Source organism: Mytilus trossulus, chromosome 2 (genome assembly GCF_036588685.1).
Source record: "Mytilus trossulus isolate FHL-02 chromosome 2, PNRI_Mtr1.1.1.hap1, whole genome shotgun sequence".
In the NCBI taxonomy this organism is placed as follows: Eukaryota; Metazoa; Mollusca; class Bivalvia; order Mytilida; family Mytilidae; genus Mytilus; species Mytilus trossulus.
In genome coordinates this window covers 36,114,869-36,130,631 of record NC_086374.1, presented here as the reverse complement: position 1 = coordinate 36,130,631, position 15,763 = coordinate 36,114,869, and the positions used below count along the sequence as shown (strand labels likewise).

The 15,763-nt window shown below is 33.4% G+C and overlaps 1 protein-coding gene across 1 annotated transcript; it reads right to left on the bottom strand.

Annotated features, from left to right (window-relative positions):
* Positions 1 to 8,884: 8,884 nt before the first annotated feature.
* Positions 8,885 to 12,256, bottom strand: LOC134705745 (uncharacterized). Its single transcript, XM_063564464.1, has one exon. The coding sequence runs from the start codon at positions 12,254 to 12,256 to the stop codon at positions 8,885 to 8,887; it is 3,372 nt and encodes a 1,123-aa protein (XP_063420534.1).
* Between the last annotated feature and the right edge of the window lie 3,507 nt (positions 12,257 to 15,763).

Below are 15,763 nucleotides of genomic sequence, written 5' to 3'. Positions count from 1 at the left end.
TATAGATAAAAACATGGTTTGGTTTAGCAATACCTATGTGGTTTTGCACCAGACTTCAAGCTTCTAAGTCTGGGCTACAGGCTTATTGGTATGGTAGGGCATTCCACAACCTTATTGTTCTAGGAAAAAATGAATATAAATGATAGTTTCCTTTGTGGGAGAGAATGGCTGTATGAATGTATGTTCTTTAGATGGTATTAGGTATGTATTTACTGGGATGGAGACTAATTAGTGTTGAATTTTATATAGCATGGTGACGGATGCAAGATTTCTTCTTTGTTGTAATGTTGGCCATCTTAAATGTTCAAGCATGACTGTTACACTGCTTTGATAGCTGTATTGGTTGAGTGTATATGTAACAAAATATTTGTTCCGGCATGACATTTGTTCCGCCGGAACAGTTTTCATAGGAAATATGTTCCCCCGGAGTGAATATCACAGAAAATTTGTTCCGGCACCGGACAAAAATCATACTTCCATAAATTTTGTTCCAATACATATTTAAGAGTTTTTAAAAAGTTAAATAAGTTCCTGTGATATCAGTTTTAAATGAACATGTACATATTTCATAGAAATCAATGAATAAGTTCCGTTCAAACCTATTTTCGAAGAAAATAAGTACCAGTTTGCAACATAATTGCACAGCAAAACATTTTCTTGTTACACTTCAATTATAATGCAAGCTAAATTGAGTGTACTTGCATGGGATACATTTGACGCAATTGAAGGCATGACTGTAAATGATAGGATAAAGATATAAGTTATAAAAGCGATGATAATGTATCATAATTTGTAGTTATGTTGTATGTGGTATTCCTCCTTGGTATTTGTTAACTGTCATGGCCCTGTGTTCCGGCTAGTCTTTTTCTGAATAGTTTTTTCTTATTCTACTCAATTCTGGCTCAAAAGTGTCATTTTGATATTTTTTGACGGAGTATACAATCAAACATTTACTATACTTCACAGGATCTAAATTGGATGATTTACACTCTTTCCACTTATTATGTTATTGATTTAATACTTATTTTTATAATGCACTTGAATGATAACATAAAACTCACTGATGACAAATGCTCAGTATATAAGATAAGTTGTTTAACCAGTGGAACATATTTCACAGACAAGGAACGTATTTCACCAGGTGAGGAACAAATCTCACAAACCCAGAACTTATTTCACCAGGTAAGGAACAAATCTCATAAACCTGGAACTAATTTCTTGAAGTAAGGAACAATTTTCACCAACCCGGTACTTATATCACCAGGTAAAGTGTGGAACTTATTTCATAGAGATGGAACAAATTATATAGAAATCATATGTGAAAAAAGTTCTCCCAGAACATATATCCTGTGATATTAGTTCCACTGGAACTTTTATCACAGGAACAAATTTTGGCTCACATATACCTGGCAGCTCTTCTCTGTACCATTTCAATTTTGTATTTGTTGTTTCTGCCAGGGGCCCCAGACGACACTACAGTATTCAATTTTTGGTCTTACGTATGTTTTGTAAGCCAGTTCTTTTGTTTTTATGCTGTTAGTTTTGACGTTTCTTTAAACAAATCTCAGTGATGCATTTGCTTTGTTCGTGATGTCATTTATATGAGAATTCCATGTCAGATCGTTTGTGATGGAAACGCCAAGATATTTTGCTTTGTTTGTTGATTTTAAAATATGATTATGTAATGTGTATTAATAGATGATTGGTTTATGTTTTCTTGTTATGTGGATGATTTCACATTTGTCTTGGTTAAAGGACATGAGCCATTCTTGCTCCCATTGTTCCAGTTTATGTATGTCTGATTGAAGGATGTGCCAGTCATCTAATGATGAAATTGTTAGATACACAATAGTGTCATCTGCAAAGAGGCGAATATTACTTTTGAGGTTGTCTGGTATGTCATTAATGTAGACTAGGAACAGACATGGTCCGAGAACAGAGCCTTGGGGAACGCCTGACAATACAGGACAGCTATTTGATGTGAGCTGTCAACCACCACTTTCTGGGATCTATGTGATAACCATGCCTCTATCCAGCCCAGTAGTCAACACTTCGGTGTTGACATGAATATCATTAATGTGGTCATTTTATAAATTTCCTGTTTACAAAACTTTGAATTTACCGAAAAACTAAGGATTTTCTTATCCCAGGCATAGATTACCTTAGCCGTTTTTGGCACAACTTTTTTAACCTTTGGATCCTCAAGCTCTTCAACTTTTTACTTGTTTGGCTTTATAAATATTTTGATATGAGCGTCACTGATGAGTCTTATATAGACGAAACGCGCGTCTGGCGTACTAAATTATAATCCTGGTACGGTACCTTTGATAACTATTTGTTATTTATTACCATGCGTTTAAGTTTTAGGATAAGTCTTTGGTGGTCCACCTTATCAAACGCTTTTGAAAAATCCATGACAACTACGTCAGTTTGTTTACCGTTTGCCATATAGTCAAGCATTTGCTGTGTAAAAGTTAAAAGTTGTGTTTCACAGCTAACTTTTGATCTAAAACCATGCTGCAGTGGGTATAGTAAATCGTGAATGTCTAGATGTTTCATTATTGATGATACAATTATATGTTCTAATGATTTACTAAGGATACAGGTTAGAGAGATGGGCCTGTAGTTTTCAGGTTTAGATTTTGCTCCCTTTTTGAAAACTGGTGTAACCAAGGCCTCTCTCCAGTCGTTTGGTACTGTGCCTGTATTTACTGATGAGTTAAACAAGTCAGATATTATAGGTGAGATTTCATGATGAACTTCTTTTAGAAAATGAGATGATATTTTGTCTGGTCCAATTGCTTTTGATGGGTGTAAGTTTTTTCGTAATTTAGATGTTCCTTCTGGGGTGATGTTTATTTGCTTCATTTCAAATTTCTGTGTTTTCGATTTTAATGATTTTAGTTCACTAATGTGAGATCATTTCAAAGGTTTAGGTGTGGTAAATGCTGAGTGAAACTGATGGTTTAGTGCTTCAGCCTGATCTTGGGGGTTTGTTTTTGTAATACCATTTACCTTTAGTGGTGATACACCTATATATATTTTTACTTTTTGTTTTTTTATGAATGACCAAATTTGTTTGCTTGGTTTACTGTCTTTCAGCTTACTGTCTTCAATTATAATGTTTTTCTATGTAGTTCCAATATGATGTTCTAAGCTTTTGTTGTACTTTGTGTTTTAAGGATCGGTGCTTTTTGATAGTATCCGATTTTTTTTCTGACTTTGTTGCCTTTATTTTCTTATGTATTCTGTCTCTTTTTCTTATTAGTCTCTTTATTTCTGGTGTTAGCCAAGGGATATCTTATTTTTGTCTCATTATTTTTGATGGAATATTTTTGTCTGTTATTTCTAGTATTTTGTTTTTGATCAGTGTCCACTTTTCTTCTGTGGTGTTATTTGATAGTGTTAGAGAAAAGTGTTCGTCTAGGAAATTTTCTTCTTCTGTGCGTATTTTGTCCCAGTCGGCTTTTTTGTATTGATTTATTTTTCTTGGTGTTTTCTTTTTTCTACCCATTGTGATGTTCATTTCGTGGAAGACAATGTCATGGTCTGATGTTCCGAGACTTGGTAGTGTTTTTATGTTTTGTACGAGTAAAGGCTGGTTTAGGTAAAACAGATTTAGTGTGTTTTCCTGTCTTGTTGGTATATGTACAACCTGTTCAAGATTATGATCATTCATGATATCAAACAAGTTATTATATGTATTTGTAAATTTAAAATTTGGTTTCAGTTCTTGTTTAACCTAGTCATATTTAGGGAGGTTGAAATCTCCGAGTAGCCAGATATTACTGTGTGTTGGTATTCTCTGTAATGATCTGCTTAGTTCAGCGACACTTTCAGTGTCGTTTTCCTGTGGTTTATAAAGCCTATTATAAACTTATTATATCTTACGCAAATTATATAGCCGTACAGTGACGTACACTAGTGCTTTAAATTAGGTTTAAACCAACAATGCTCATTTACAAACGTAAAAGTCCTACTCTTTTTTAACGCTAGTAACGCTAGTAACCGAAGTAACTGAGAAAAACCACACACCCTTTGTTTAAAACAAAGGATGATAAATGTATCATGGCCCAGGGTACCGTTTACCCAGGCTCCTCCATGGTCAGTACGGTCTCTTCGCTGAAGTTTGTACCCATCGACTTCAAATAAGGAGTCTTTAAAAGACGGCCCACAAATTTATCAAGTTGAATTGGTCCAAGTTCATCAAATTTGTACTGCATACTTTTAAGGTTTAAGTGGCATATATGAAAGTTGTTTATACGCTTTTTCCTAGCTTCTCTAAGTTCAGTGAAGATGTCAGACCCTGAACCATCTGTAGATAACGATGAGTTGCTAGTGTTCATACATGTGGAGTTTTGTAAGGAAATAGTCAAAAAATGATTTGGTAACTTAAATGAATTGCAGTCATTGCATAACAACGGATCCTCAGAATTAAATAGATCATAGTATCATGAAAACCATGTAAATCCAGAAAACATTTCATTTTGTTATTCAAAATTGAATTTTGAATATCTTATATTATATCTGATACAAAATAAAATAGAATAATTTTACACATTTTGGGGCCTTTTATAGCTTGCTGTTCGGTATGAACCAAGGTTCCGTTTGAGGATTACTTTAACAAGCTGTGACTTGGTTAGAAATATGTGTCATTGGCACTCATGCGAGCACTCATGCCACATCTTTTTATATCTAGTTAGATTTATATCAGTGATCCGTGTCAGTTTTAGAGAAGTTTTTGTTAAATCATTGTTATTTTTTAAAGCTATATTTGATTATCAGACACATTGTTTTAAAATTTTCCTCTTTAATTCGTTTCATGTATTACTGGTTTCTTCTATAAAAAAAAATGTATCATGGTGCCTATTCTTTGTCATTTAATTTCACATAAACTAGCACAAGTATGCTTAATATTTATTTCAAAATAATATCCAATCTTATAATGTGTCATGATAAATACATAACGTCACATAACATGCGAAAAGCTGACAGCGCATTATTTATTGAGAGAAACCTTTGTACTTCTAGGAATTAAAATAATAGTATGCTTGGAGGGAGAAATACAACTTGTGTTGCTATTTTTCAAAATGGGATACTCGATTTATTATCCAAAAACAATATGTCAAAGCAAAGACTATTTGCTTTAGAAAGCCCACGGTATGTAGACTTATTTCCCTTTTCTTCATCTTTTATCTGCACAAGACTTATTTCAATCAACCAAGGGCACCTCAAGTACCAAAATCCGGAAACCATTCTTTCCAATTAATTTCTCTGTTTAGTAATAAGGACATCAACTTTCGACCTACAACACTCCCCCTTCTTCATCTATATGAACTGCATTCCTATTACTAAAGTAACTGGAGTTGTCATCCAGAATTCAGTTGTTTCGTACACACACGCAAAGACCGGGCAGCAGGTCATAGACGCAACTTCACATATATGCTCTCGGTTAGTTTTCGGATAGCATTAACAAAATTAAGAGGATGTCCTTAATTTCCTTTGGTTTGGCTTGTTTTATATTTTCATATGTTTTCACTAAAGACAATATCATAATATTAAATGCATGTATTTTAAACACGCATGTTCTTTGGTTTCGGTAATGGGACCTTGATCAGTCTCTCGCATCCATCCTTAGCATATTCTTCAGTCCTCTTTTTGTTGTGTAAGCTGTTTATTCAATATAACAATGATTCATCGGTGATATGGAACAGTTCACTAGGAGATGTTAGAAACCCAGCTGTTTTTTTTTAATTTAAAAAACATGTCTTCAAATAATATTCTTTTCTAGCTTGAGAGTATTCTAACCTATATGGTGCACATATATTTGCAAACATTCTCAGAGTTTTTATTATTTTATTAGACACTAGAGTTGATCATGACAGAATGCAAACTGCCATATATTTATTTATCAGATGTGGTGTTTGAAAGAAGTAAAATTACAAAATTCTGAACTCCACGTAAAACTCAAAACGGAAAGTCCCTTATGAAAGGGCAAAATCCTAATTCAAAACAGCTGACATATTCCTGACTTTGTACAGACATTTCCTTATGTAGAAAATGGTGGCTGCTATTATAGCTAGCTAAACCTTTCACTAAATTGTTAGATGTGAATTTATAGTATTAGCGTTACACTTTTTTTGTTTATATAAAACACAACCTATTGCACGAAGAAGAGGGACGAAAGATACCAGAGGGACAGTCAAACTCATAGATCGAAAACAACCTGATAACGCCATGACTAAAATTAAAAAGACAAAACAGACAAATAATAGTACAGAAGACACAACATTGAAAACTAAAGACTAAGCAACACGAACCCCACCAAAAAAATAGGGGTGATCTCAGGTGCTCGTGAAGGGTAAGCAGATTCTGCTCCACATGCGGCACCCGTCGTGTTGCTCATTTTCAAATGTTAGATGTAATATGCACACGATGAAATGGAACAGAAAATGTGATCCCTATGGGCTCACAATGCATGTAACTTCATAAATCTGACAAAGGATCGGATATGTAAATAATTTAGCTTTACAAATACTTGATCAGATTAACATAAAACATCTTTTAATAGAAATTTAGATTTAAAAATGTATATACCAGCAGTGGCGTAAATTGATTCTTCTTTCTAGTTATAGGCTAACAATTTGATGCTTAAGAGTAAAATTAAGAGCGGATCAAAACTGCGATGATGTTTGTGAGCTAGAAGAGGGTTGACAGTTGTCAACTGGCATCGCAAAAGAACTACACCCGCAATTCTTGTTTTTATGCCCCACCTACGATAGTAAAGGGGCATTGTGTTTTCTGATCTGTGCGTCCGTTCGTTCATCCATGCGTTCCGGCATCCGTCTGTCCCGCTTCAGGTTTCATTTTTTGGTCGAGGTAGTTTTTGATGAAGTTGAGTCCAACCAATTTGAAACTCAGTACACAAGTTCCCTATGATATGATCTTTCCAATTGGATGGCCCACTGAACATAGGAAATGCTAGTGCGAGTGGGGCATCCGTGTACTATGGACACATTCTCGTTCAAGTTTATATAGATTAGACTGTTAGTTTTCCCGTTTGGATGGTTTTACATTAGTCATTTTGAGTCCTTTCATGATAGCTTGAGGTTCGATGTGAGTCAAGGCTCCGTGTTGAAGACCTCACTTTGAATCTATAATGGTTTACTTTTACAATTTGTGACTTCTCATCGGCACTCGTACCACATCTTCATATATCTATTAACAGTATTCAGGTATGCCAAATGTTGCATTTTATACATGTTTGATTGTTGAATACATAACGTCCAGTGGCAAATTTTTCCTGCATATTCTGGCCAAAATCAAGTTACTAGTAATCAGTAATCCTGTAGATTGGCTTTGTGAAATTGGTCGATGAGATTGAAACCACGAAATTTGATTGCAATTTCAAGGAAAGTATGCTAGACAGAGACATACATATTGTGTCGAAACATATGATCGTTATGAACTCCTGAAATAATTTAGTCAATGGTCGTTTACGTGTTGACGCCGTAATACTCTTCCTACACCATCCCTGCATCGGTTTAAACTCATCTTGAGCGCTATGTTCGACTCATGTGAAGAGTTAAAGCAGGTTTTGGAGCACTGTTACCTGTTACCTATTCTGTACTTTCCACCTTTATCAGATGAACCACTTCAGTCGGAATATCCTCTTGAAGTGTAGAATCCCTTATATTCACTATTGGATTAAAACATCTTCTTTATACACTTATATACACCGCCACCACACTTATTTAAAAGTATTCAAACTGTATATACAGTCATATTTTAAAATCTAAAACTTGATAGATTCATCCATTGTTATTTTGTCCTTTATCTCACTCGAGTCTCTCTCCTCATCGATAGAATATATATACATCACATCTATCCACCAATCACATAGACTGTGAAACTTGCTCAGCTCAGCAAATGTCTAATTCACAATCCTTATACTTAAGGTAGATCACCAGTATATATTTTTTGAGACAGAATTTTTTTATAATTTGCCAAAATGAAGATTTTACTATGCTCTTTTCAAAAATTTAATAAAAAATATGGGTCACCGTGCTATTTTTCAAGCTATGAGTCGTTGAAAATTGCCAAAATTTGGTTAGTTTGTTCATGAAAAAACACTTTAGTGTGCATAAAAAAAATTCTGAGATAGAATTTTGAAATAAATTGTGAGAAGAAAGGTTTCATAATATGTTTTAAGAAAATAAAAAGAAAAAATGGTGTCACCGAACTTGTTTTCTTGATAAAAATAAATATAAAAAAATTCCCTATTAGCCCAGTATAAATTTTGTACTAAAAGAGTTATCTCCCCTTAAATGGCTCATTTGAAAAAAATGATTTTAAAACCAAAGAAAATGATATTTTGTTAAAATATTTTGTATAATACAATTAATTAACAAGTTTTCTTTAAATAGAAAAAACTTCTAACAATTGAATTGCAAATCTGTCTCCAAATTTGCAGATTTGGGCAACTAACTAGACCGATTTTGTACTGTGATTGTACAATCCAAGATGGCGGTATACCATCAATCTACCTTAAACATACTCATCAAATGCAAACTGTAAGTCCTAACCCTTACACTTACACATAGTATATACCCCTAATCAGAGAGCCTTATTACAGAATAAGATTATTCATACTTAAGGTTATGAACCATTACATTGTTATTTGTACTTAAGACTTAGCGCCAAATAAACATTTAAAATCTAAAAATAATATGTAAAGTTATTACTGATCATATAAGCGTTAAAAAGACCACTTAACTTTAACAATCAGTTTAAATCTTGACTTATCATATTCATCTATACCACACTCAAAAAATAAATTTCACTATATATGTCTCTTTAACTTGGAAAACTATATGAACAGTCTTTATAGTAACAAACTAGTTCTCTTCTGATGTAGACCAAAACATAAGCTGCTTGACAGGCGCTCAATAGTTGTCCATAATTGTTTTAAAAACTGGAATTTTGTACAGTCCACTATTAATTGTAATAGATTATCTTCAAAGTTAAATAAGTCATCCACAAGAAGAGCATTTATCTTATCATTTAGTAGATTTCTTAGTAGCATAATGAATTTCCTTCTCACTCCTTCCAAAGAGTTACATTTTATAAGAAAGTGCATTAAGTCTTCAGATTGTTTAAAACACAGAGGGCATAAAGAACTTGTTCTATTTCCATTAAATTTTGCTCGATCAGCTTGAAGAGTGTAAGTCCCACTTATTATTTTGGCTTTGACACATGCTCTTTTAACGGATAAAAGTTCTGAACCACAACTCTCCCAGATATTATGAACTACACCAACTTTAAAGTTATCAACATTTAACATTTTCATAGATACTTTTGTCCTAGCTTCAAGAATTAAAATGTTTTTCCAATAGTCATTCACTGCGTTATAAACCAATTTTTTCCAAATATGCTTTTCTGGGACTAAGTCCATTACCTCTATAGGGGATGGTAATTCATACATTTCTGTTAATTTTATAATTTGAATAAACCAGCTTTCAGAGTCTCTTGTTTTCAAAGCAAGCTGTCTTTGAGCGATACTGCGTTCAACTGACCCGTGATTATCTGCAATGTTACGAAATAGGGAAAGCATTTTTTTGTGAATTTCAGATTCTATAGGAAGCTGACCAGTCAAGACTAAAACAGCAGAATTCGCAGTGCGTGGCGGCAGATGCTGGATTTGTTTCAACAATTGTATATAGTAAACAGATAGTTTTGCTATATCAGTTTTTGTTAATCGAATAATATCCAGGCCGTACAGTAGCCTCGGAGTGACAAAGCACTTTATCATATGAACTGAGACCTTCGGATTTATCCCATTCAGGCCATAGAGACCAGCGCCCATCAATGCATACACTGTTTTACGAGCAGTTTGTATTCTATCTGGTACAACTTCTTTAACTCCAAATTTAGAATTTATGTCCCTTTTTATTCCTAAGTGGGTAGCATTAATTGGTGTATTTAACTTTTGGTCGTTCATATACCAGGAATGTTCTGACTTGTCTCCTATTTTCAATACACAAGATTTCTGTTCACTAATCGTATATCTAAATTTATTTGCATGGTCCATTTGAATATTAATCATAGTTTGTAGATCATATGGTTCATTAGCTATCAATGTAACATCGTCTGCTACAGTTGGAGCACCACAGTATATTGAACCTATGTACGATCCAATTTTGTTTTCCTCATAGATTTTCAGTAAAGAGTTGATAAAAACTTTATACGCAGTTGGAGACCAAACCCCTCCTTGACGGACGCCTTGTTTTTCTTTAAACCCACGTGAATAATTTCCTTCCCATTTTACTTTTGTAGTTAAGTCTTCATACCAAGCCCTAAATAATAACCAATTATCTCCAGATATGTTCATTTTATGCATTTCTCTAAAAAGGCCAGCATGCCATACTATATCAAACGCTTTTTTAGCATCAGTTAATCCAATATATATGGGTAAACGTTTTTCTTTAGCTTCTATTCTTAGTTCAGTTACAACCAACCCCGCTACAGTAGGGGATTCCCCTTCAGTGAACCCTTTTTGTAATCTACTTTGCTGATTTTTAATGGAGCTTTTGTTACGGGATAAATGTAGCTTTTCTATAGTTTTTCCAATAGCACTAGTTATAGTTATACGTCTATATGAATTTGGATCTTCTTTTGGTTTTCCTCCATTTTTAAACAGAGGGCATCCTATCCCAATTTTTAAATTATTTGGGACAGCAACAGTTTTAAAAATTAAGTTTATCAATTTAGTTAGTATATTTATAACTGTCTGTCCTTCATATTTCAAGTGTTCTATGGTGAATTTATCAACATCTGGAGCTTTTCCATTTTTAAAAGATAAAATACATTTATTCAATTCGTACTCAGTCACTTCCTGAATCGGTTCTCTTGTACTTAAGAAAATATCAGTTAATATTTCAATGTCATTATTAACCAAATTAAAAAATTTACTATCGAATCTATCTTGCACAGATGGTGAGGCCAAATCTTCAAAGTATTCAGCCCAAGCTCCCAGAATGGAGGCTGAATTATTATACAGTCTATTATTAACCTTCAAGATTGAAGTAGTGGATGGCCTCGAGTTTCTCTGCTTATTTACTAATGCGAAAAATTGTTTATCATTATTCTCATTTAATTCCATAATTTTGGTATACGTATTTTCTCTTTTCTCAGCAGCCAATCGTCTTTGGGCAGAACGAAGTTTTTTCTTTTGCACTTTCATTCGAATATAGTTAATGCTAGATTTATTATCTTTATTACCTTCATTTTTCCATTTCCAATAGTGAAATTTACCCTCCTTAACAATTTCAGTCATTTCTGGGGTCCAATCCCTTTTTCTCTTAAATAGTTTTTTCCTTTTTGGGCATAGACTTTCAGCAGTAGTCACAATAATATCAGAAAATTTTGTTAAAATGTTCTCTATATTTTCAGAAGTTTCAACCACAGCCACATCATTAAATTCAGTTAATCTCTCTTGTAGTAAATTTTCATATTTTTGTTTATCAATTTTATCCCATTTTATACGTAAGGGTCTAGGATCGCAAGTGCTTATATCCATCCTATCAATACAACAGTTAATTGAAATCATAATTGGATCATGAGTGGATAGATTTTGAAATTCACGATTAAATGACAAATATTTCTTGACCATTGCACTAGTTTCAACAAAATAGTCAATTTGAGATTCATCTCTATTATTGAAGTGAAAAAACGTACTCTGCTTTTTGCAAGTGGAAGGTATTGACAGTCCATTTGATTTTAAGAATTCATCAAAGACAATGTCACGAGGTATTTTACGCTCATTTCTATGCAGTGAGGCATTCATGTCACCTCCTATAATTATATCAGAAGTAGGTAGATATTTTTCTATAATTTCACTTAGCTCATCTAGTACAGATTTAAAATCTTCAATAGTGATATTTCCACCTCTAGTTGGCATATAGACACATATTAGCACAAGTGGCTGTTTTATGTTGAGACGGATAGCTATTACTCTATTACATCCATCCGGTAAAAGTTCAACAAGATTTTGTAATGTTTTGTTAACACAAATTGCAACCCCAGCATGCCCCCTCCTCCTTTCAGTTGGGTCACTAGTCTTATCATCATCAAAGCATTTTACAAGACATAAAAAGTCAGTTAAAAATTCCTGTAAAGCTTGTTTTTCCCTATTATGTAACCAATGTTCCTGTAGCATAATTATATCAGCTCTTTTCTCTAGCATAGATAGATACATATTATTAGATAAAAAACCTTCAATGTTAAAAGATAAAATGTTCAGCACGCTATCTATACTTATTTCATTATCATGAGGCTCTTGTACATGTATATCCTTTTCTACATTTTTGTGGATTGACCCATTGTGGGCATCATTTAATTGTCTCTCTGTGTGCAACCCAACTTTTCCTGTTGAAGACGTTGGAACCTCGGCGGTACTTGTTTCATTTGCTTTCTTGGGGGTATATATATTTGCTCCGATTTCTCGTGAAATCTTTTCCTTGCTTGTGTTTGACATTTTGATTTCCCTCTGGAATGAATATTCCCTAAAAAATTATCACTATTGTTTGTTTGACCATTAACCACAGAATTGGTCTCATTTTCACTGCCACTAGTATCAATGTGAAGACTATTGGGTTGGGATTCATCGTGCCGAAATGACATGCCCCCATTAAAATCTGCAAAATCATTCTGAAATTTACAGTGCTGGTTTTCGCTATGTCTATCAAATTGAGACCTTTCATTTCTACTGTACTTATTAGCATTATTTTGCCTCCCTCTATTTTGCCTTTGTCGGGACCGTGTTGATTGATTATTGTTGTCAAATCTCAAGTCCAACAGTTTATCACTTAGATTACTTATTTTATTATCTTGTTTACAAATTTCCAATTCCATTTGCCTCATCCTCTGTTCAAGAAACCAACTTTTTAAGTTTTCTGATTCGGATTTATTACTATTATCACTACAAGGGCTTTGCCTGTTAAAGTCCGCATTCACACTTGAACTTTGTTTTTGTTTTTGAATTAACAAAGAGTGTTCTAAATCCCTAATGTCATTTTCCAGTTTTATAGCATACGCTCTACTTGCAGCAAGCTCTTTTTTCTGAGTGGACACTTCTGTTTGTAACTTATAAATTTGACTGTCCTTTTGCTTGATTCCTTTATCTTTATGAGTAATTTCTAATTTTAGAGAGATTATTTCTTCTTTTAAAATGTTAGAACCCATTTGTACGGAACTATAGGAGCTATCACTTCTTGAATTATCCTTATTTATATCCGCATCATTTGTGGAATTATTATTAGAAAACAGTCTTTATGTATTATAGTAACACCAGAAACAACCGAGCCATGGGGTTAATATCAGCACTTGAGAGGGACGATCTTGGCATTTCTTCCCCCTTACTCGAGTCATTACTTTTATCAGAGATAGACCCTCCTACTACACAATCAGCCTGCAAGGCTCTCAACTGTTTGCAGCTTATACAGATATACTCTGCTGTTAAGTCATTTTCAATTACATGAATGTCACTTAGACCAAGTTTTTCACAGCTGTAATGGACACATACATTACATATGTCGCACTCTACTGCCTTTGAGTCATTTCCACAGTCCTTCTTACATGTTGGACATAAGATGTCACTTTGAATAGTTTTTAGCTTAATATTAGAACAGGTCCCCACTGTCTGTTGTTTAGAACTAAAAAAAAAAGGACAATTATGTGTTAACTATTTAAACGTGAACTACTATAAAATTAATGAAAACTAGAGCATCAGACAAATCCTTTAATAACGACCTAGTCTATGTTGCCATTAAGCACTGCTGTGTTCATGGCACAAGACCACAGATTCACTGGTTAATTAAGTTGTGTCATCATATTTCATGTATTTGTATCTCCACTATATACATTTACGGATGGCGACATTGTCAAAACTTGCAAAATTGTCCGTCACTTAACATCTTTTAATCGATTTAAGTTTCCCTAGAGTAGTGGAGAACCCGGTCCTTTTGTTTACTTCTATGTTTTTTCTTCTTCTATTACGGTGGTAGAGATAAAATGGCAGGATGGTGAGAGTTGGTTATAAAGGTCTTTGATCAAAACAAAAATAACTTAGATATTTTAATCATGACCACATCTTGAATATGTTTAGACATATTTGGTTAAAAGGTCAACTTTCCTGAAATGTAAACAATATCCTGTAGCTTTTCACGTTTTTAGGGAGGTTTCATACTCAAACTTTTATAATTCTGTTTCATTAGTATATCCTCAAAAACTTGAAATTTAAAAAAAACAAAAAACAGACACAGCATCCTCTACTTCATTTTTAGAACTATTATACCTCGAATTTGACAGAAGCGGTCGTTCATCTCAGAACTCAGTGTCCTGCTTACACTTGCTATTTAGACTTTATAATATTTTACAATGTCATCATTTGTTTTATTCACACATCGATATCATTGTCAATATAATGAAATGTGATGAGACTTTGATACAAGTGAGAGGTTTAGCTAGCTATAAAACCAATCCACCATTTTCTACATAGAAAAATGTCTGTACTAAGTTAGGAATGTGACAGTTCTTATTCATTCGTTTGGTGTCTTTGAGCTTTTGATTTTGCCATTTGTTTAGAGACTTTCCATTTGAATTTTCCTCTGATTTCAGGTTTTTTGTGATTTTACTTTTTAGCAGAAAGTTGACAAAAAGGGGCTATGTCAAAGAACGTCGTCCTTTTTCTAAATCAGTTCGATACGGAGACCTTGCTAATTATTATTCTGTATCAAATTCACATGCAATACATGATTATCTTTATGTATATAATCTAGGTACTGACATTTTAATGCCTTTTAATATTTGCTTTTGTGCTTCGTCAATATGCCATTTTGTTTTCTTTGTTGGCATATTTGTTTGCTTTTCGAGAGATTAAGACTATATATAACACAATGTTGACTGTTGTATCCCCATCTTTTACATGTTTATCTATTACGTCAGACAGAATTTTATGCAATTGTCATACAAGTAAGAGGTTTGGCTAGCTAAATAAACAGCTGCACAGTGAGCACATGATATGCCCTTTGTCTTGTGTGAGAAGTTTTAATTTCATGCAATAATCATTAATAGTTTCAGAGAAACGGTGCAACATGTGAAAAAAACTTCTTTTTTTTTTAAACTCACACAAATTTTGCTTATCTGTTATAGTACTTGAGGTTATATACAAAAGTTGATAATTTCTGTGTCGTTTTGGTCTCTTGTGGAAAGTTGTCTCATTGGCAATCATACCACATCTTCTTTTTTAGAAAAAGTTGGAAAAAATGTCAACCATATTCATTCACATTTGAGGGTAATAATTTCAATTAAAATGATTTATTTAATATCAGCTTTTTGTAGCTTTTGTATTGCTGATAAATTTAGCTATGAACAGTTTCTACTTAATCTATAGATATATCTATAGATAAATCTATAGAAAAACAAGAATGTGTCCATAGTATATGGATGCCCCTATCACACTATCATTTTCTATGTTCAGTGGACTGTAAAATTGGGATAAAAACTTTTAATTTAATGCTAAATTAGAAAGATCATATCATTGGGAATATGTGTACTAAGTTTTAAGTTGATTGAACTTTAACTTCATCAAAAACTAACTTGACCAAGAAATTTAACCTGAAGCATGTTGGTTGATATGAGGAATAAACAGGTGAAACTGTGAGCTAATGCTCACTGATGATACACCCGCCCAAAGACTTGAAGG

Bases quoted from the DNA above. Each gene is read 5' to 3' on its own strand.
- LOC134705745 (XM_063564464.1), bottom strand. From the start codon at position 12,256: ATGTATCTATCTATGCTAGAGAAAAGAGCTGATATAATTATGCTACAG.